Source organism: Canis lupus, chromosome 19 (assembly GCF_048164855.1).
Source record: "Canis lupus baileyi chromosome 19, mCanLup2.hap1, whole genome shotgun sequence".
NCBI classification, from domain to species: Eukaryota; Metazoa; Chordata; class Mammalia; order Carnivora; family Canidae; genus Canis; species Canis lupus.
In genome coordinates, this window is record NC_132856.1 from 44,417,695 (window position 1) to 44,440,669 (window position 22,975).

Below are 22,975 nucleotides of genomic sequence, written 5' to 3' on the forward strand. Positions count from 1 at the left end.
CAATCTCAGAGTTTTAAGTTCAAGCCCCATACTGGGTACAGAGATCACTTAAAAATACAAAATTTTTAAAACAAAAAGAAGAAAGGAAAGAAAAGTGGAATAAAGTACCCGAAGAAATTGCTTATAAAGTTGAAAGTTGATGTCTCTGGGACAGTGGGAATTAGGAGCGCAAAAAGGTGCTCTTTTAATATAAGCTCTATGTATTGTTGACTTTTAAACCATATATAAGTATTATATTAAAATAAAAATAAAGTTTAAAAATGTGTTAAGTGGTGCCTGGGTGGCTCAGGGGTGCCTGCCTTTGGCTCAGATCATGATCTCAGGGTTCTGGGATCAGCCTGGCCCTGCAGGTTCCCTGCTCAGTGGGGAGTCTGCTTCTCCCCCTCCCTCTGCTGGACCTCCACCCCTCCTCAACAAAGGCTCTAGGACCGTTGCTGGATATTGCCTCTCCAGTCTTGCTGAAACCCAAGTTGCTGCTGCTATCAGCCTATTCTAATAATGCTACTGAGAACAGCTCAAGAACTGGAGCAATGAAGATTCAAACAGTGCCTGCCAGCTAATCAACATTTCTAAGAGTAATGTAAGAGATGACTCAGAACCCCACTAATGATCAGAGCAGGTGTCATCTCAACTCTGGAGACATCTACACACCTCTTTGTTGTCTTCCTCTTCCCACCACTCTTTAAATTGCCCTTCATATTGACCTGAAGTATATGCGTTTTACCCAGTAAATTGTATTCTGTAAATTTTATGATTCCCAGGTTTCATTTCAAAAGCCAGTGAAATTAACTTCAGCTCTCTAGCATTTACCATCATAAACACTTGAGTAAACCATTCAGTGGTGTAATTTTTGCTGCTGTGCATGGCTTTATTGTTATTTTTGTTTAGGGAGCTTCACCAAATAGGCTGTCAGGTCTCTGTAGACAAGGACTCTGCTTCTCTGTTCTCCTTGGTATTTCTCAGACAGCAGAAGCTCAATCAATATTCTTAGAGAATATAATATAATCAGTCAGCAAATATCTACACTAAGTTGGATTTTCTTCTATGGCCCTTAATTAATGTTTTCTTTGGCTCAGTGACAGAATAAAAAGGATTTAAAAACTGTTTCCCTTTCTCCCAGCTAAGGAAAGATCTTGGTAGGTCAAACACTGGATTGGAGAGTAGGGTGTAACTAACAAGAGGGAAAAGAGCAAACAGGAGTGGTCTCTGGTTAGATAGCCTACAAAAGTGTCACTGGTGCCAATTTCTGCCTGGAGCTTTTCAAAATTAACCAGTGAACAGGTTATACTGAGTTCTCAACATAATAAATACATGGAAACCAAGACAGAAGACTCAATGATGATCAAAAATCTGGGAGAAAATATTTTCTCAACAGACAAAAGAATGGCCATCCACTGCTCTGAAGTCTCTCATTTCATTAAACTGTCCCACATTACTTTTTTTATGAAATAGATTTTAGAAGTTAAGACAAGGAGATTCCATCCAAGAAGATTATTTGGTCATTAACTATGCTGTTGATATCAAGTCCCTGAAGTTCAAAATAATATCGCACAGTAAAAAGAGCTCTGGTCCTAAATGAACTGTCCAGCGAGGTTATCCAAATCTAATAGGCATGAGCCATGAACTCAAACCAAACAAGATTACGGTCTCATTTCTCTCCATTCTGAGTTCTGCTTTCTGTTAAACAGATACAGACTCTGGGAGATACATCAAAATAGCAGAATATTTAAATAACAATTATTTCCTACTCTGACTACTTTCATTTGGTAGTAAAGATTGCTGATCAAGTATGAGATAAAAAGGAAAATTCAGAAGACTAGGAGCTAATAAACTCATTGTGGGCAATTCTGACTATTATTCTTAATAGAAATGCACTTAATTGCACAGCCACTTGGGATTCAGTAGCTCTTAAGAGTGCTTTTTAAAAATTACCCTTGTCAAATTTTTAGAGAAGCAATATATTTAATTATAATACAAACACAAAATTTTTTTTCAGAGTTGGCAATTATGATCTTCTAGTGTCTGAAAACATCCCTTTTCCCCTCCATGTAACATTTACATCGCTAGGAAACAACTAACCTCTTCAAAATCCTGTCACATCCCAAGAGCAAAATGAACCCACTTAAAAAGTATTACTATTTGCTGACCCCACACCCACTACAAGGGCTATTATGAAAAACAAAACAGAGAATAACGAGTGCTGGTAAGGATGTAGAGAAACTGGAATGCTGTGCACTGTTGGCAGGAATATAAAATGGTGTAGCCACTTGGACAAACAGCATGGCAGTTCCTCAAAAAAAAAAAAAAAAAATAGAATTATCTGGGGATCCCGGGGTGGCTCAGCGGTTTAGCCCCTGCCTTTGGCCCGGGGCGTGATCCTGAAGACCTGAGATTGAGTCCCACATCGGGCTCCCCACAGGGAGCCTGTTTCTCCCTCTGCCTGTGTCTCTGCCTCTATGTGTGTGTGTGTGTGTGTGTGTGTGTGTGTGTGTGTCTTTCATGGATGAATAAATAAATAAATAAAATCTAAAAAAAAAAAAAAAGAATTATCTTATGATCCAGCAATTCTACCCTAGGGTATATGGTCAAAAGAATGGAAAGCGAGGTCTCAAAGAGATATTTATACACCCATGCTCACAGTAGTATCATTCTCAACAGCCAAAAAAGTGGAAGCAACCTAAGCACCCACTGACGGATGAACAAATAAACAAAATGCAATATATACATAAAATGGAGTATTGTTCGGCCTTAAAAAGGAAATTCTGACACATACTATAACATAGATGGACTCTGAGTACATTATGCCAAGTGGATCGCAAAGGCACAAATACTGGATAATTCCACTTCTATGATGTACTTAGAGAGTCGTCAAATTCACGGAGATAGAAAGTAGAACGTTGGCTGCCAGGGACTAGGCGGAGGAGGAAGGGAGAGTCGTTTAATGAATACAGAGTTTCAGGTTTGCAAGATGAAAAGAATTTTGGAGATGGATGACAGTAATGGTGGCACAACAATGTGAATTGAACTGGAGCTTACAAATGGTTAAGATGATAAATCTTATGTATATTTTAGCACAATTTAAAACAGTATTACCATGTGCACAGAAGCATGTCAACGGTCATGGCACAAAACTAGCAAAAAAAAAAAAAATCCTCGAAAATCGTGCAGCAAGAATTAAATCAAAGTTTTATTTTTTTTTTTTTTTTTTTTTTTAATTTTTATTTATTTATGATAGTCACACACAGAGAGAGAGAGAGGCAGAGACACAGGCAGAGGGAGAAGCAGGCTCCATGCACCGGGAGCCTGACGTGGGATTTGATCCTGGGTCTCCAGGATCGAGCCCTGGGCCAAAGGCAGGCGCCAAACCGCTGCGCCACCCAGGGATCCCTAAATCAAAGTTTTAATAATCAACCCTAACCTATCTCTGGTTCAAGACATACAGAAATAACACTTTCCTAGACCCGGCTAGCAAAAAATAAAAACCCAGACAGTCAAGAAGGGTCCTCTGAGCCCACTATACCTATACCCAGAAGGTGCTACCACCAGCCCTCATCCATCCACCCTCTGGGTTCCAGGGGTTTCCGCCTCACTGAGCCACTGCTAGGGTGTCTTTCCTACAGCCCAGGTTCATCCCAGACCACCCAAGAGCCCAACACAATACCAAACAGTTGATATTTCCAGGAAGCTAATGCACTCTAATTCCATCTTCTTCCTCAAAACACTGAGGTCCCATCTACTTCCTATTCTCTGCACATCCTAAAACCATCATCTCCAAAAACCAGATTCCTTCACAGGACCAAATCTAACTGCTACCTAACCTGAGGCTCTAATCCACAGTAAACTCCTCTAGGGGCCCCCAAGCCTTCCAAACAATGCCACTCTACCACACCAGTGTCCCTTGGTTCCCAATCAGCTTCAGGGTGCAGAAGAACCACCAGGACAGCTAGTTAAACATGAGGATTCCCAGGCCCCAACTTGATTTTTCACTAGGCCTCATGTGAAGCTCCGGAATATGCATTTAAAACAAGTGCAGTATGTGATCTGATGCAGCCCAGCCTGCAGCCTAGTGCAGACCCTCCAGCCTAAGCTACCAAGCCAATGAATATCTTGGAAATAAACTCTGCAGATCTGTGCCCAAATTTATAACCTTCCCTTCCCTCCATCCTTCCTTGCAAAGTGATGTGTGAATAAGCTGACTGTTGCTTGTACTGGACAGACCACATATGTCTTCACCACTGTGTAACTCCGTTTACGTCTGGTCAGGGTTGCATTGTAGCTGTCTCACTGACCTCACAGCTATGGCTGTCTTTGACCAAGAAAGGTGACTTCCTAACTGAAGAAACAAGGTTTCTTCAGAGGCAAGCTGCGGCCTTATACACTTTCTAAAGAATTTCCAGCTTTACACCTGTTTCAGCTAACCTTTTAAAGAGGGGAAGGCGAGGGTCCTTTAAATGTTTCCAATAATGGATTTCTATTGCACTTGTTTCATAATTTCAAATTTATCATTGTCTGACTTTATCCATGCCTACATAGGTAACTTAAAAAGAAACAAGGAGGGATGCCTGGGTGGCTCAGCAGTTGAGCGGCTGCCTTTGGCTCAGGGCATGATCCCAGGATCAAGTCCCACATCAGGCTCCTTGTAGGAAGCCTGCTTCTCCCTCTGCCTCTGTCTTTGCCTCTCTCTGCGTGTCTCATGAATAAATAAATAAAATCTAAAAAAGAAAAAAAAAAGGAAAAAGGAGTCACATAGATTATTCAGAACTGCCTGGATGTCTTAAAAGAATTTTAAATTCTAAACATATCGATATTGTTTTCTATATTAAAAATCCATATGGACATGTTAGCTATTTTCAAATATAAGTGACTCACTTCTATACCAGGCACATCCAAAGACTAAGGTGAAAGCAATCTGATAAGAAAAAAGTAATTTGAATAATGCAGTGTAATGGAAAGATCTCTGGACTCTGGGCCTGCTGTGTTCCAAGGCCAGTTCTTCCTGGCTTGACTGTAACTGTGGGGCCAAGGGCAATTATTCCCCTCTTCAACAATGATGGAGGATATACATCAACCTATGACTTCACAGAAGCATTTGAAAGACAATCAAATATGACTTAATGACTTAAGCTGCTGCTACTTCAAAAGAATATGTTCCAAATTACTCCAAATTACTCCAAAAAATTGTGTTCGTTTTGAAATGCTGGCTGTGGTATCTCTCCACTGGAAAGTTCATTTACTTAGGTGATTCACTGAGGATCTCTCTGCACAAGGCTTTATGCTAGGTACTGAGGACTAGAGAAAAAATTAATGTTAAGGTGTTTTGAATATGATCTACAATCTAGTGGGAGGGACAAAGCATATGCACTACAATGATTTCATCATTTCTAAGTGGCAAAATGAGTAATTCAAACAGTGCTATGGAAAGGGACCTGGGTGGCTCAGCTGGTTAAACACCTGACCCTTTTTTTTTTTTTTTAAATGAGCCATCCAGCCCTCCCAAAAGTCTGACTCTTGATCTCAGCTCAATCTTGAGCTCAGGATTGTGATTTCAAGCCCCACACTGGGCTCCACGCAGAGCCCACTTAAAAAAAAAAAGGAGGGGGCCACCTGGGTAGCACAGTCAGTTAAGCATCTTGAGGCTTGGTTTTGGCTCAGGTTGTGATCTCAGGGACAGGAGACTGAGCCCCACATCAGGCTCTACACTCAGCAGAGTCTGCTGAAGTTTTTCTCTCCCTAGCTCTTACCCTCCTCCCCTGCACACCCACTATAATAATCAATCTTAAAAAAAAAAAGGCAAACAGTTCTGTGGATTGATCGTTCAACTTTCAGTCTTCCTGTCGCTGAAAAATGATACACTGCATATCAATCCTAAAAGACAGAAGGTGCAAGCCAGATGGACATCTGGTGTCCAGTCTCTATGACAGTAGAGTGTTATAGGGGCTCAGTGAAGGGAAAGATGTGGGGAAAAGGCTTCTCAGTGAAAATGAGTCTCTGTAAATTACACTGGGTATCTCATCTACACTCTCTTTCAATCGTTATAATAATTATATGAAGTAGGACCATTCTCTTTTCACAGATGAAAAACCAATTCAGAGGTTAAGTAACATGGCCATGATGCAAAGCAAATGACAAGGACAGAATTCGAATCGAAGTCTCTTCTGACTAAAAAAGTCTGCATCTCTCAGCTCTACCATGGGTCCATGATTGTGATCAGCATGTAAAGAGGGGAAGAAGAAAGCATTTTGATAGAAGGACCAAAATAAAATAAGCGGGAGGCTAAAACAGGGTGGCCAAGACTGGTGGAAGGGAGAAAGAATGCACTCAGCAGTTAGGGAAAAGGAGGTTAAGGGTTAGCTTAGAAAGAGGCTGGAATCCAGATGACTAAGAAATGTAGGTTCAATCACTCAGCAAGATGGAGCTGGAGATTTTAAGTAGGAGAGCAGCTGATAAAATCAGGGCATCAAAGAGGAAGGTGAACTTCATACAGGACAGAGGCGGCCTGCACATTGGTGACATAATGTAGAACAAATTATTATTTAACATCCGGAGCACTTCAATGTTGTGACACTCAGCAGTAGCAGTAGTTTTATAATAAATGATCAAACTATCTCTTGTATGGATCTTTCTTAAAACATTTCTAGGCACGTTTTTAAAAATGGATCCTACTAATTCTTACATGGGTCAGAAACTACTGCCAACTCCAAATGCATCTAAAAAAGAACACTGCTAGGGTCAGAGGCCGCATTTAAAAACCTTGAACAGCATGCCTCAGAGCAGGAAGGGCCAGAAGGAAGGATTAAGAACAGAGATTCCAACTCACAAATTTCTTGGTAAGAAAAACAAAATTACAGAGAAGTAGGATCTTCACATTTACAGAGGCACTCAAAACTTTTCTGGGGAGGTGGGTAATAAAGTTAAGGACTGATAAATTAGAGAATGACTTTCACATAACCCCACACTTACTTTTTCACTCATAGTTTCCATTTCTACAAAAATCAATAGAAAAGCATCATCCCCACACGTAAGGGCCAAATTTCCTTTGTCTTTTATGGATATAGAGTTGTTTTGTTTTGGAAGGTTTGGACTGATGAGTTTTGTGTCTCCTTGGCAATATATAAGCAATCATGAGAATTCAAAAGTCTTCCATCCCTTTTAATCTGTGCCACAGGAAAATTCAACTGCATTTCATAACCTAACACTGAGGCGCATAAAGCCAAGGCTCCATATTGCTTAAACACATTTGAGACCTGGTGTGGGATCATATTAAGCCCTTCGGTGACTATCAGATAGTCAACAATAACCTAATTAGCCAGCACAGCACACGTGACACCGGCCCAGCCAGTACCCTAGTCAAAGACATTTTTGCTGGATTCATTCACCAGCAAGGTGATCACCTTGCAGAGGGGAACTGGGAGAGAATCAGGAAACCTGGCAAGGAAAACGGGCAAGGAAGTGTGCAGCTGGGACTTTCAAAGACAATTACAGAACACAAAAGCGGCAAAGGAGTGGGCTGAGGAAAAAATAAGTCTTTTCTGCAAAATATCGCACGCCAAGTAGATGACCTCACTCCCAATTCTGCGCCTCAACTTCAAATTGAACCTTCCAGAGAGTTTAGTGAGTCTGAGGTTCCAGAGAGCATAGGAAGTGCCCAGACCACACTGTGATGTCCTCCGTAGCCCTACAAAGAGAAATATGATACCTCCGCCTCTAGATCCCGAGGCATTTTAGCTCATTTAGGGATGGGTAAGTTTCCTCCAAACGACATTTTGCTTCTGAGGCCAAGGGCATTCTCAGAATGGGGCAGCCGGATTTTTCAGTCTGGAGGGAAAATATTAAACACAAAGCACAACAAAGTTAATTCGGAGACAGGAAAACCAAGGAGCTGATGGTAATGCTAACAGAAAACGCACCTTTAATTGATTCAGAACAAGCCCAAAGAACCTACAGATGCTAACTTTACCACTCTGACAACCAGAGCCTATCGCCCAAAGCCTCGAGAACTTGGCTTCAGGGAGAAGTCAAGCAGCAGTGGCCAAAATTCTCGAGAACGGCCTCTGGCTGTCAAGAGGAACCTCAACCTGCTTTGGGCTTGAGCTGTGTAATATTTAAAAACCACATGAATCCTTCAGGACCTCAAGAGTATACTGACTGTTCTTTTTTTTTTTTTTTTTCTTTTCTTTTTTCCTGCATCCTACAGGCTGGCCAGGCAGGGCTCTGGTGCCCAGGGAAGGTGTGTCGATTTGTGCGTGGCCTCGAACGCGCGGTGTGCGATGGGTCCATTGAAACAAGAAAACACAAACAAGCCAACTTCTCCTTTCCCCTGCTAAGCAAATAAAGATGAATTTAGCCGCCGCCTCTCCAAGAAACCAACAAACCAACCAAGTGGGGGGGGGGGGGGCGGGGAGGGGAGGGGAGCGCGCCCCGGCTCGCTGGGGCCCGCTCCGCAGCTTGGCGCTCCCGCGGCGGGCGCCGAGGCCGAGCAGGGCGAGGGGAGGCCTCCCAGGCCCGGGGCCCCTCCGGAGGGCCTCGGCGCCGCCGCAGCCGACCAGCTCCGGGAGCGCAGGGCGGGGACCTCGCGCCCGCCCGCAGCCCCGGGACTCCGGAGCCCCCCACCCCCCGCCCGAGGCCGCGGCCCGCACCTGCCGCCCCGCCCGCCCGCCCGCCTCCCCCTCCGCTCAACGGCCTCCGGCCCGCGGGGACTCACAGCTTCAGCCGCTCGTAGGTCGTCGCCGCCATCGTGCACCACCAGCTCCTTCTTCCTCTTTCCGGCCGCCGCGCTCGACCGATCGCCCCGCTCGGCGGCCGCAGCGCCCGGCTCGCCCCACCTCCCCCCCTCGCCCCGCCCCCGTCGGCCCCCCGAGCGGACGGGAGGCGGCCGCGGCCAAACTTAGTGCTCGCGCGGAGAGCGCGCCAAGCAGCCGCGCGACGCGCGGATTGGAGCGCGCGGAAGAGCGCCGTGACGTTGCGGCCGCGGATTGGCGGAGCGCCTTGGGGCCGCTGTGCGCGGGCGGCGCCGCAGGCCGTGGCGCGGCCGGGAGCGTCTGGGAGCCGCGTCACGGGTGATGTATGTCGCAGCCAGGGCCGGGCCAGTACGGGGCCAGTGGCGCAATGGATAACGCGTCTGACTACGGATCAGAAGATTCTAGGTTCGACTCCTGGCTGGCTCGGGGCGCGCTTTTTGTCCCCGCTGAGCTTGATGTTACGGGGTCTCCCCGGGAAGGATTCTAACTAGAGTGTGAAGGGCTGGGAGTCTCGAATTTTACCGCCACTTTCCCCGAAATGTCATCTTCGGAGTCGTGCGAGGTGGTTTGTCGATTGCAGGAGCCTGGAGTCCCTGTAAGTGGGGTGCTTCCAGGAAGACACCCCTGAAAAGGCGGCCGGGGGTCCTCCACCTGGTGACCCCGAGGCGCGGGCCCGGCGGAGCCGCTGGCCCCTGCCCCGGGGGCCGAGAGTCCCGTAAAGACGGGAAGAGCGGCGCAGCACGTTTCCCGGCACGGCGTGCGCTGCAGGGGTGCGGGCCTCGCAGCCCCGTGCTCGGAGGGGGCTCGGCGTGCAAGGGCCCGCTGGTCCCCAGGCCCCCCCGGGAAGCCTTAACACGTGCATGTGTCTACAGTGCGGTCACCCCCAGGGGATCTGGCATATTCGATTACGAGTGGCTCAGAGACCCGAGAAGTCTCCAAACCTCTGCGGAGAAAAGCGGACTCGAACCCGCTTTGAAAGTTGGCCTGGCCAAGCCGTGGGACATCGGACATCCATCAAGTCATCTCTCCAACAGGACTTTTTTTTTCTTTCTCCTGAGAAAATTCTACACAATTTGTGAAATACAGAAAACTATTTGGAATAAAAATGTGAATTCCCATCCCAAGATCATTATTACTATTAATGATTCTTTTTTTCCTTTTAGATATTTTTGCTTCCACGCTTTTTAATAGGAATATACCTGCTCACGGAATTTTCCAAATTTGGGGATTGTACTAGAAAGGTCTTTGTGTTCCCATATTGTCCCTTTCGCCCTCTCTCTGAGATTTAAGGACATTGAATAAATATACTTTGAAGCTACCCCAGCCAAGAACTAGATCATTTTTAGCATTACCTTCTTTGGGGGAATTTAGGTTGTTGTCAGCTTAACACTTTTAAAGATAATGCTGTGTTGAATTATTCCTGATGTGCCTTATAAATTTCTAGATGTGGAATGATCAAATGGACATTTTTGAGACTTGGAACATATTTTCAAATGCCCTCCAGAAAACTAAAACCAACAATTCCATTAACAGCATCTGTTTTCTTTTTTTAAGATTTTATTTATTTATTCATGAGAGACAGAGAGAGGCAACGACAGGCAGAGGGAGAAGCAGGCTCCATACAGGGAGCCTGACGTCGGGCTCGATCTCGGGTCTCCAGGATCACATCCTGGGCCGAAGTCAGCACTAAACCACTGAGTCACCCGGGCTGCCCAACAGCATCTGTTTTCTTGCTTGCTAACCAACACAGTATCATAGGTTACATTATGATTTCTTAGCAATTTTCAAAAAAAAAATTTCCTTTTACATATATGACTCAATGTATCTATAGTCTCTTGATATATGTATAATATTCAATTTTTCTTAGATTTATTAGAATACATAAAGGATATTAATCCTTTGGCTATCAAACAAATCACAGTCTTCTGGTGTATCATTTACCTTTTCCTTATGGTATTTTTGAACCTAAAGTAGTTTTCACTACTATATATTCAAATTTAGCAATATTTTACTTTATGTTTTTTTCTATGGCATATGTGATCTTTTCACATTTTTGTGTGTTTGTATTTTTCCCATTTAGTCCATCTGTTGTTTATTTTTTGGTTCTCTCAGTGGAAAGATCAATTGAGTCTAACAGTCTGTCACTCTTATTGAGCAATTAAGAGCTCTAAACTCTGTTTGGACTCATTCAATCAATCCTGCAACAATCCTATAAGGCAAGTTTAGTTAACCCCATTTTTACATCAGGAACTAAATTTGCTTAAGGTTATTGAGCAATTAGGCGGTGGAGCCTGGGTTAGAACCTGGGTATGGGGGCACCTGGGTGGCTCAATGGCTGAGCGTCTGTCTTTGGGTCAGGGCATGATCCCTGTGTGTAGGGATCAAGTCCCGCACCAGGCTCCCCATGGGGAGCCTGCTTCTCCCTCTAACTATATTTATGCCTCTCTCTGTGTGTCTCTCATGAATAAATAAATAAAATCTTTAAAAAAAAAAAAAAGAAGAAGAAGAAGAACTTGGGTCTGGGCTCTTGACCTCAAAGCCATCCTGGTCTTGAGCTTGCTGTGCACAAGAGGGTGGACCGCATGAGTGGACTCAGGGTCATTCCCTATCTGGGCATGAATGACACTCACGTGTGCACCTCAGCCTTCAATCAGAAGATCTTATCTTTAAATCCTGATAATCCTTCAGCTCATCAGCTGTGAGCTCTTGGACATTTCCTCCTCTTTAATAAAATGGGGATAGGAGTTGCAGCCTATCTCTTAAGGCTTTAAGAAAAGAATGCTTCCAGCTGAACAGCCACCACCCTGCTGAGAGCTCCTCCCTGGACTCTAAACATATTCACCACAGAAAAAAAAGACACAGAGGTTGAACTTTCTTTGCCAGCTGTGTAATACAAGCCAAGGCCTTTATGAACACTCAGTGAAAATGGAAACTAATCCAGGCAGAGACAGCCATTCTTCTGGGGTTTTAAAATGCCTAACAAACCAAAATCGGATCTAAGGAGAACAATGTTCAGGATAAGAAATCAGGCAAGGATAAGTGATATAAATTGACGTCTTTAGCCAAGTTTTTCCTATAGTGAAATTATATTACCTATGTAAATACAAATATAATTTTTTACGAAATCTGCCAAGGGGCCTCCCATGGAAGCAATCTAAGCTGCAGATGAGGTTTGTTGGTACCATCTCTGCTGCTCGCTTTTAGGTCCATGCTCCTCTAGGGAAGTGTGGCTCCCAAATGTAGCTCTTACATACTTTGGATCCATTCATTATGTCACATCTGCCTTTCTGCCAAGTCTCCAAATTGGGTGCATTTCCTCACTTCTCTATTACCAGCCTGCTGTAGGCCAGGTCCCACAGCCACCTGTCCTTGAAGACTTGGATCAGTTGTATATCAGGTGTATAACCGAGGGACGGGAGTACCTTAGGTAACCAGGGCTTCTCCCAAAAGTTCTACACCTCAGCAGTCACACACCTGGAACCTGTTCCTGGACCAGAACACTGGCTTATTCCCCCCACCCCAGAGTATGGCCTATTTTGGTTTGTTTTTACAGGTCCCAATCACTTTCATATATGAAGCACTTCTGTTTTCTTTTTTTTAGATTTTTATTTATCTATTCATGAGAGACAGAGAGAGAGAGAGGCAGAGACAGGCAGAGGGAGAAGCAGGCTCCATGCAGGGAGCCCCGTGTGGGACTCATCCTCAGTCTCCAGGATCACGCCCTGGGCCAAAGGCAGTGCTAAACCGCCGAGCCATCCGGGCTGCCCAGGCCGCCTCTGTTTTCAATCCAAGGAAAATGCAAGCCCCACCGTTAGCCATGCTTGAAGAAAATGCACCTAATGATCCCAGGATAGTCTCCCATTCCACCTACAAAGTTTGTTGGACTCTGTAGTAAACTGAGTAATACCCTCCCACCAAGATGTCCATGGCCTAATCCCCCAGAACCTATGAATAGCTATTCCTACAAAGTAGAAGAGATTTTGCAGCTATGATTAGTTAAGGGTCTCCAGATGAGATGGGGATTATCCTAGCCCAGATGGGTGTGCCCAGTGTAATCTCACAGGTTCTCATAAGAAAGAAGCAGGAGGGGGAGAGAGAGGGGAAGTGGGATAACAAACTTCAAAGACAGAGCCACAAGCAAAGGAGTGTGGGTGACATCTAGAAGCTGAAAAAAGGACAAGGGATAGATTCTCCCCTAGCATCTGCAGAAGGAACTTGGCTCTGCTGACACCTTGATTGGAGCCCTATGAGGCCTATTTCTCCAGAACTGTAGGATGAAGAATCTGTTAAGCCACTAATTTGGTTATTTGTCCCAGAAGCAATAAGAAACCAATAGAGATGCCAGCAGAGAGCAGCGACAGGCCCCTCTTCCCCCTCACAATGAGTGTTTCAGGCTAGGTGGCTCTCATGAAGGAGTCCACTGAAGGACACTATTGCCCCCAGCAGCCAGAGTGGTGGAAACACTCCCTCTCGCTGAGACTGCCTGGGCTTGGTTTACTGGGTACTGAATGTTCAGAGAGTTACTTCACCCTTCTGTGACTCAGTGGTCCAGAAAATAGAAGATTATTAAGAATATGATCCTTAGTACCTAGTACACGGTGAGCACACAATAAATGTCAGCTGTCACTGTTGTTACTGCTTTAATCATGGAACCTAAAACCAAGCCAGATTTCCACACTGCTTCAGCCCCAAATGGCCCAAAGGCCTGTGCCGGCTAGCATCCACTCCTGACTGTGCCATCTCCTCCCAGCTCCAGGGCCAAGGATCTCACATGGATAGCCTGAAACTGGCAGTGATGGCAAGATTTACACCATAGAAACCAGCCAAAAAAAAACAAAAACAAAAACAAAAACAACCAGCCAACAGCACAGCACAAATCAGGGCCTAACCCCCACCTCCCACCCTAAAGCTGGGGTACCAGCACACCTGGGTCCAGGCCACCTTTCCCCCTTTTTGCTTATAGCATCAGGGTCACAGGCAAACGGCAGCCCACATTTGTAAAATCAGTATATGTGCTCTCATCATGTAAAAAGAGGTTGTATTTTCCAGTAAGACACCACTCCTGTCAATACCCTGGCTCTCAGCTTTCCCGTGTCCCTAGTACATCAGACCTGGCAGCCACAAGAGCTAACCCGAAGCCTGAACCAGCTCACGTACTGAGCAGTGAAAGGCAAGTCCCTGGACCACCGCACCCTTGCCCCCAGGAATTCCAAGCACACACTCAGCCCCTCCCTCTGCAAGGCCTGCCTTCCTGTGCGTGCTGGACTCAAACCCAGAGGGCCACTCACCTCTGGGATTCTTTGATCAGAGCCTCACTAGGAAAAAAACAACATACACAAAAGGAGACAAAGCGATCACCACTACAGCACCATGACCCTGTGTCTCAATATTTAGGACCCAGGTGAAGAAACTGCTGATTCTCGGAAGAGGATTCTCCAAGGGTCGTTCACATTCTTGCACATCGTGTGAGCTAGACTGCCTCAGTTCCAGACTGTCTCTTCTGGGATGCTGGCTGTACTGAACGGTGTTGGGTGGCAGACACAGGCAGACACAGTGTCTCTCTCTGGAGCAACACTCAGGCAGGCTTACTGGTCAGTGTAAAACTGAGGTTCCCTAAGCTTGGGTGTCTTGTAATGCAGCCCAGCTGCATGCGGGCCACCACCTGGCCCTCTTCTTGGGAGCCCTCGTGGGATGAAGGCTCAGGGATTCAGTCACTTATGGCTGGTGCACATTTACCTTTCCTCTGTCTCTGACCTAAGAGTCTCATAACTTCCACCACGATCCATGAACCCACAGCATGTTACCCTATTAGCTGGGCAAGGGGGCTAAAATCTTGGACCTTTTGTAGTTTTGATGCCCATGTGTTCCCTTAAGGATCTAGAACTCTAAAAGGCAGCCAAATCCAGTTAGCAAAAAGCACTGTCTGCTTACTTCCACACACCCCAAAGAAAACCCAGTGAGCGTCACTGTGTTGGAGAACACTTTAATCGTCTACAAATTGATGCAGTTTATTGGCATGATATGTCGAATAATTTGATAGTAACGGTACAATTTTGAATAATTTCATAGTAACAATATTTTGAGTAATTTGACAGTAACAGTACAATTTTGAATAATTTTTATAGGAAAAGAGATCTCAGAGGGAAGTAATTTCCCTGCACGGTGAAATTTTCATACATCATACGGGAATTTCCTACGTCTGTCCAGTTCCGGCTCGGAACGACAGCTAACGTGTTTTACTCACTTTCTTCTATTGCTTTTTAAGACTCATTTCAAATAACCTGGAAATGAGAATGGATTCCTGGCACAGAGGAGACTATAAAGAACTCGGGTTTCCTGGCAGACAGAGGTGGAACAAGTGGGGGTGTCCAGCCAACAAGGCCGGTCTGGAGTCCAGTCCCGCACATGTGGTTGGCGGCAGCGCCTCAGTGGCCCCGGCCCAAAGAGGTTCTGTCTCGGGCACTGACCACAGAGGAACAAAGTCCCGCTGCCAGGTACGGGCGATGACGCAGACAGGACCCAACGCCCTTCCACGGTGAGAGATGAACACATCACTCTTTGCCCAGCGCCGGGTAGGACAGTAACAGAGAGAAGAGCCGGCCAAACCAGGCTATTGGCTCTCCCAGACCCTGGCAGCTGTTGCGCGGCCTTCGCTGGGGGAAGGAAAAAACGAATGGCAAGACGAGGTGGGGGAGAGGGCTGGGGGCTGGCTTTGGGGTCTGCGATCGGACCGTAATTCTTGTTTATCTAAAGGCCAAGAGCTATCTAGGGAACTCAGGAAGGGCTATCCGCTCTACTTTTAAAAACAGACATATGCACCTGGGTGTACCCAGTGCTTGTGTTTTCTTTCTAGGTGCCTATAAATGCAACCCCATTATAATTCTGTTTGGCTAACAGCTTACAGAATGTTTAAGATGCCACGCAGGTGAACGTCTCCTCAGGGCTTTTAGCGCAAGAGCCTGAGAAACAAAACTCGCGTGAGATGCCTACCCGTGCTCTCTCCAGGATGCTGAAACAACGCCACTCGCCGCTCCAATTTCTAGGGCTTCTAGAAACTCTTATGGTTCTTTCCCCAACAGTATAAAACACCGTATCGGCAGATATCCAAATCACCTCCATCAAAGCAACTTAAAAACATTTCATTTAAAAAAATTAATCACAGATTTTTCTAACTAATTAGCTACCCAATTTGCAAATAAGTCCCTGCTTCTGACGGTTGCTCTCAGGCAATTTTCTTCACTTTTGCTGGACTTGCAAGTGGAGTCAAGGTGTCAGCAAGGCCAGGAATGTTCCTAGGTTGGCCAAGACAAGATGTATTGGCTGGCTTCACACGCCCACCAGCCTTGCCAGAGCCGAGCTGACAACTCTACGGGAAGAGGGGGGTTCAGCCCCAGGGTTCACTTCCCCAGCCCCATGCATCATCCACAGGCTCCTGGAGGCTCAACCTATGCAACGGAATCGATGGACTGAAGTGACATCTGGCCATCTAACAGAACGAACTTAAGAAAAACAGGAGACAACTCATGGTGCCGATTCTGTGCTTCTTATAGCAGCAGCTACCAGATGAAGCAAAACAGGGCCTCGAGCTGGAGCCGGGCCCCACTGAAAAGGCTGCTAGTCCCAAGTGCCTTGGGCTCTGCGGATCGCCTTCCACGGCCCCTGCTGCCCTGGGTGTGAGGTGAGGAGGCGGGGAGCAGATGCCAACGTGATGCCCCCGGACCTGGCTAGCAGCCATGAGCTGGCCCCTGCCTCCTGTGACAAGACATAGGCCAGCGGGCCAAGTGGGCAAATGTCAGCCAACCTTCTTTTTTATTTTTTTACACCATCTTTTCACTGAAATACCAGGAATTCGGACGTCTGGCCTCAGGAGGGTGACACGCAGGGCAAGCTATGCTTCCTGAGTACGCAGGTGGCCTTGATATCTTGCCAGCATGTGGCCCTCCCTCAGCCCTTGCCAGCGACCCTGGGGAACCAGCATGATGAAATGCAGCAGGGCAATAATGCCCGTGTTTGATCTGATCTGCAGACAGCTGACCTTACGTTCGGGTTACAGGGACCTGAGCCACTGGAGTCTGGCCCACGTGGAGGCAGAGGCTCGTCACACACCAGCATGTGAGTTCAGTGTGATGGCCAGACGCCTTCTAATCTGCGTAGCTCGTATCCGTGAGGTATTTTGTGTGTGTGGAAGACCAAAAGTGGAGGCAAAGAGTTAAAAAAGAAGAAACAACAGACAAGAGCAGTGTACCTTATACCGCTTTCTTCACACGTCACGCCTGTGCCAAGAACTGGGTGAGGGAGAGACGTGGGAGATGAACACACTGATCTGTCCTGAGGCACCCACTCCTATGCTTCTTAGAGATCTCGCACACACATGCACGCATGCACACACACACACACACACACACACACACTCCCCGTGTGTAAGGGGCTAGCTCTCGGCATGTGGGCAGGATGGCCCAAAGCCCACTGATAAAGAAGCTGAAACAGGCATGGAGAGGTCCCCCACCATGTGGGATCCTGAGACCTGCCTTTGTGGGAGCAACTCCGAAGTCACAGACTCTCGAGAGCTCTAGAGGGAAACAGTGCAAACCAGTGGGCAAAGGAGGCCTGGTGCCTGCACCAAGACCTCGTCCCAAAGCACACTTGGCTAGAACACAGCAAATCTCCTTCGAGCTCCCAGCTGCCTTTAAGGAAGGGAGGATTTGCAGGGGTACCCTAAACACTGTCAGTGTATATCACAACAAAACCCCGTCTGGCTCACGTATTCCAAAACCTGGCTCTGGTTTACCCACTAAATTCTTCCTAAGATGCAGAGCACATGTCAGAGCTTCCCTCTTGTCATAACGCAATGAAAATTTGCAGCCATTCTACAGACGAAAGGAGTCTCTGGGGTGGAAGTCTTAAATAATGCTGTGTGTGTGTGTGTGTGTGTGTGTGTGTGTGTGTGTGTGTGTGTGTGGTGTGTCTGGGTGCAGTGTTAAATCATGTCATGGACGTGTACGGGGTGGGGGTAGTGTTCGGGTGCAGGTATTTTCCCAAGGGAGAGGAAAGGGCTGACTGTACTGGCAGCTGAGATCTCTCTGCAGAGGATATTGTGAAACATGCTCAGTGCAAACCTTCCCCCCTGAAGCCTGGACTATTCCCAGAGGGGCTGCAGGTGCGTGCGGTTGCGCTGCTGCAATGCCCTGTCGCCTGCCACACACTGCTGGAGCGTCTTCCTGAGTAACGTGATGAAGGCGTGGCGGTGGAGGAAGGCACTTGGCAAATACACATACCAGACAGGTAGGGCTCACCTCCCTGGTGAAAGGAAAGGCACCCCAGGCGTATGCAGAAACCCACCCCCCCCCGCCCCACCTCCACCCCAGGGGCCACAGGAGCCAACAGGCAGATGTCTTGCTTTGCTGCCCTGGCTTCTCTTCTGCCGCGTGAGGTGTGCAAGAGGCTCCGGCTAGAAGCGGTGCTGGTGAAGAGCTGCAGATGAGGGGCTTTTCTCCAGTCTCTTGACATGGCAGGAGTGACAGAACAGGTGGTCTTCCAGGGGGTAGCAGCGGTGACCATCTTCGTCATTGAGTTCCAGACCGCAGTCCTGGGGGGGAAGCAAACAGTGCTAACAGACCAGAACACAAGGGATTGCAAGACTGACCCAGAGGCCGACGTCCCGGGGACCAGCAGAGGGTGCTGCATGATTCTCTGGGGGCAGCAAATGCCAGTGCAGAAGGGGGGGTCCTGCCAAGTGAAGGGGTGACTCGTCCCTATGGATCACTTGAGACGGGGCTGGTCAGAAGGGAGATGGGACCTCAGTGTATACACACATGGCGCTGCCAAGACTTAGGGCAAAAAATGAACGTAAAGAGGCCTCGTGAGAAATGCCTCATACCGACTGCGTATGGATACAACGCTTTGGACATACCAGTTGAATAAAATATTAGAAGAATGAATCCCATCCATTTCCTTTTTCTAATGTGGCTACTAGAAAACAAAATGACACCTGTGACTTGAACCTGTGGCTCTCAGGTTTCTATGGGACAGCACCACACTGAATGCATAGAGAGGACTGTCCTGAGCAAATGGCCCCACCCCCTTTCTCTCCGGCCTGGGGTGCCATTGGCAAGGGCTCCCACCTAGATCTTCCATGCTGGCAGTGAGCTCCAGCCTCCCACCCTGACCCCCATGCCCTCTCCCACCCACCGCGTCACAAAAGAAGAAATCTACTCTCCCTCCATGGGTGAATCCACCTGATTCTGGCTGAAACTCCATGGGCACTTAAAGTGTGTGCACCCTTCATGTGGGCCGGTGAGGGGCCCTGCCTGAGAGTCACAGGGCCCCTGGGGCTCCTTCAGCCCCGGTGTGATACAAGGTAAGAGAGGGGGTAGATGGGCCCCCACCCACCTTCACACCAACCAGTGACGTGCTTATTCTCAAGGAGGGGCTGGTTTCTGATGATTTCCAGAGCTCAGCTCAGGAAGGCGCTCTTGGTGGACAGAATGGCCTATAAACTGGAGGGGAGGGCATCTGCTCCCCAAATCACACAGCTGCCTGACAATGGAGCATGTGAAACCCAGAGTCCCCAAGAACCTCCCATCTGCAGCTTCATGAAGACAAACTGCCATGATTTTAGGACTTGGTAGTTCACAGACGTAGAGAAAACAGTAATGACCTTCAGGTCCCAAACATCTGCATGTCCTCCAACCTTCCCCACAAGTCAGGCTTCACCCCTGGACCTGGAGGGCAGCCCTTGACCACACCTTCCTGACCATCTCAGGCCCCAGTCAACCTGGGATCCTCTTCTCTGGCACTTTTTAAACAGGCTTAAGGCATCTGGGCAGGGAGGGGCCTACCTCGCAATGGTAGCACTCCACGTGGTAGTCTCTGTCCATGGACACGACACGGATGGTCTCATCTGAGCCCTGGATGGAGCAAAAGTAAGAACAAGAGCCCAGCTGGGAGACCCACTAGGTTCCGCAAGCTGTGGTAGGGGATTCTGAGGTAGCAAGTGGGTGGCCTCAGGAGAGCATAAATCCATAGTGAGGTCCCCCACTGGAGAGAGGACATCTTTAACTGAGGAGAGAGGAAATAGGAGGGACAGCCACCCTACTTTCTGGAATGTCAGGGTCAACACTGAAGAAACCACCTATGTGGAGAGTGATTTTTCTAAAAAATAACGAATGAAAGGCAAGCTTTCTGCTCATCTTCTAATGTGGGAGTCACTGTCGAATTCAGGAGTTTAACCTGATTGTAGGGGCAAATAGGGCACACGAGGGGCACTGGGCTGGGGAGACCAGCCAATGAGGGGCTTCTTGGTGAGGACACTATTAATGTCAGAGGGGGCATTTTAGAAGGATTGTTTTCAAAGGTGTAAGGACGGGACACAGATCTTGCCGATGATCCTGGGGAGATATTCATGTCATGGAAGACACCAAGAACAGGTCTGAAAAAGTATCTTACCTCAGGTGGAAGGATGGGAAGCCCGCAAGCTGCACACTTGGGAGCCAGCACCCTGCCGGGAGAAGAGGCAGTAGAATGTGTATTGTCTTGTTCCTGGGAGGCAAGTCCTGAAGCCGATACGGAGCCTTCCTCACGGCTGGTCTCCTGCCCATCACTCTTCACCTGAACCCCCCACCCCCAGCCCTTGTATCAAGATAGCCTGGCTCATTCCCTGGGAGGTGTTTAGTAGCACCAAGCCTACCTGGACCCTCTTACTCTACTAGGCATAAAGATTACCTTGTTTCTCTCCCTTATGGTGCCCAGCATGGACAGGCCCAGGGACGCCAAGGTGGTGGCACTCAGCACTGAGTCGCTGCCATGTGAGGCTGAGTAAAGCTGGAGACACCAGCTTGACAGATGCCTCTTGAGGCCTCACTAGGAATCTGAGTCTAGGGATTTGGGTTCTGATTTTTCAGTAAACATGATCCTATAACCAGTTCCTGTCTGCACTGGCATCAGTGGACCTCCCGTGGCCCCTGCTACACACCCCCCCTTTTCAAAGATTTTATTTATTTATTCATGAGAGACACAGAAAGAGAGGCAGAGACATAGGCAGAGGAAGAAACAGGCTCCCCGTGGGAAGCCTGATGTGGGACTTAATTCCAGGACCCCAGGACCATGACCTGAGCCAAAGGCAGATGCTCAACCACTGAGTCACCCACGCATCCCAACCCCTGCTACACCCTTAAAACCACTAAGCCTTTGCTGGACTGTGGCCTAAGGGAACAAGCAGCTCAAGGATGCCCCTCAGCAGGTGTCCACCCTTCACACGGTGAGATCAACGTGGCTCGCACCTGCGGCCCCTCTGCGCCCCATCCCTCCTTACTTGTGATAATCTCGGACACAGTAGATCTTGTTCTCAGAGTCCACAGTGAAGGGCACCCCGTCCAAACACTCGTTGCAGATGACACAGCGAAAGCAGCCGGGGTGGTAGGACTTCCCAAGGGCCTGTAGGATCTGGGGCAGAAAAGAAGAGGCCGGGACTCAGTGGGGACCACAGGGACGGGCTGGACGGTGGGAAGGAGAGGAACATGTCAGGCCGAGGGACCCTAGGGGTGATCACACCACATGACGCACACTCGTCCGAGTTGCACTTGGACCAGCATCAAGAGATCACAGGGAAGGAAAGGCAAATCTGGGTGAATGTACAACAGGAGGGAGCCAAACAGGATCCTTCTCCTCTACATAACCCTCCAGAGGATAATTTAGAAGGTTCTTCTGCAGTTCTTTGCTGGAAATGATGCGAAGCAGGCAGGGCCACACAAGGCTCCGTCCCAGATTTAGGAGGCAGCCCATCCATGGAAGGATTAAAGTTAATTCCACATGGAAATGGCAGAGCTCAGAAAACCTCTTAACTTCTGCCTCCCAAGAGCCCCTCCAAAGCAGCTTTCACTCTGCAGCGTGATAATCCAGAAGCTGTGACTCAACCACTCATTATCTCAAAGCCAAGCCTAAGCAAAGCCTCTTTGTTGGTGTTCTGTTTTTTTTTTTTTTTTAAGATTTATTTATTTACTAAAGAGAGAGAGAGAGAGAGAGAGAACATGTGTGTGCACAGGGGGAAGAGCACAGGGAGAAAATCCCCAAGCAGACTCCCTGCCTAGCATGGAGCCTGACACAGGGCTGGATCCCAGGACCCTGAGATCACAACCTGAGCAGAAATCAGAAGTCGACGCTTAACCAACTAAGCCACACAGGTGCCCCGCTGCTGATTTTTTAAAACACAGTGTAGGGGATCCCTGGGTGGCTCAGCGGTTTAGTGCCTGCCTTTGGCCCAGGGCGTGATCCTGGAGTCCCGGGATCGAGTCCCACGTCGGGCTCGCGGCATAGAACCTGCTTCTCCCTCCTCCTGTGTCTCTGCCTCTCTTTCTCTCTCTATGTCTATCATGAATAAATAAATAAATCTTTAAAAAAATAAAAAAAAATAAAACACAGTGTAGAGAAAGTCCCACAAACCTTCTTCCTCTGAATGTCATTTGATCTGGTTATGATGCCTGGAAAGGTAAGAAGCTGGGACAGAGCTAAGACAGGGAGGGTAGGAGGGAGAAGAGATGCAAAGAATGTCCTTGGGGATGTCAGCGAGTGGCCAAATCACCTCCCTTCAGAACTGTGTCCCTCCTGGCCCCTTGCTAGGTGACATCAAACAGTTTTCCTTTTAAGGCAGCTCATCCCAAAGTGTGGTCCCTGGACCTGCAGCATGAGCATCACCTGGGAACTTGTTATAAATGTACATCCTCAGGCCCCGATCTCCAGAATCGGAAGAGCTAGGGTCAGACCCGGCAGTTGGTGTTTTCATAAAATGATTCCAATGCAAGCTAAAATGGAAAAACCACTGGTTTGAGTTTGTGTTGATGCATGTGACACTTGCAGGAAAGGTGCGCACCTTCCAGAGCCCGAGGCTTGCTTCTCCCCCGCCAAGGCCAACGCCACACTTCACACGGTGCAGCCTCTGAGGCAAGCTGGCAACTTCGAGTGCTCTCCCAGCTTCCTCATTCCCTCTGGTGTGTCACTAACCCCTGAGGCCCCTCTCCATCTGCAATAAACTGCCAAAATAGGAAGAACAACTGGCCGGGCTTCCAAAGTCCACCTGGCAATCTGTACCTTGGAATGCATTTCGCTCTCTGGCTAATGCCATCTTGGCAGAAGAGACCCTTAAATTAACTTCACCCACAACGAGCCTGAAGCGTGGCAGGACACAGATGCCATTTTGCTGCATTTTGACTTGCTGTGATGATTCTTTTTAATGTGGGGGGAAA

General features: G+C 47.8%; 2 protein-coding genes, 1 long non-coding RNA gene and 1 other non-coding gene across 4 annotated transcripts in view; 2 read left to right on the forward strand and 2 right to left on the reverse strand.

Annotated features, from left to right (window-relative positions):
• The window catches only part of SACM1L (SAC1 like phosphatidylinositide phosphatase), a 59,388-nt gene extending 50,564 nt beyond the window's left edge, over nucleotides 1-8,824 (reverse strand). The window contains exon 1 of the mRNA XM_072786524.1: nucleotides 8,702-8,824. Coding sequence (XP_072642625.1) covers nucleotides 8,702-8,733 — 32 coding nt within the window. The 5' untranslated portion in view covers nucleotides 8,734-8,824. The remainder of the gene's footprint in view (nucleotides 1-8,701) is intronic.
• A 178-nt stretch (nucleotides 8,825-9,002) lies between these two features.
• Nucleotides 9,003-9,855, forward strand: LOC140610442 (uncharacterized). Its single transcript, XR_012012090.1, has 2 exons — nucleotides 9,003-9,333; nucleotides 9,611-9,855. It is a non-coding gene; the product is annotated as an uncharacterized lncRNA (long non-coding RNA).
• On the forward strand, nucleotides 9,092-9,164 carry TRNAR-ACG (transfer RNA arginine (anticodon ACG)). The gene has a single exon. It is a non-coding gene; the product is annotated as a tRNA-Arg (tRNA).
• Nucleotides 9,856-14,705: 4,850 nt separating the features above from the next.
• The window catches only part of LIMD1 (LIM domain containing 1), a 70,010-nt gene continuing 61,740 nt past the window's right edge, over nucleotides 14,706-22,975 (reverse strand). Inside the window, exons 5-8 of the mRNA XM_072786525.1 lie at nucleotides 21,049-21,179; nucleotides 20,184-20,235; nucleotides 19,577-19,645; nucleotides 14,706-18,324 (exon numbers count right to left, since the gene is read on the reverse strand). Coding sequence (XP_072642626.1) covers nucleotides 18,187-18,324; nucleotides 19,577-19,645; nucleotides 20,184-20,235; nucleotides 21,049-21,179 — 390 coding nt within the window. The 3' untranslated portion in view covers nucleotides 14,706-18,186. The remainder of the gene's footprint in view (nucleotides 18,325-19,576; nucleotides 19,646-20,183; nucleotides 20,236-21,048; nucleotides 21,180-22,975) is intronic.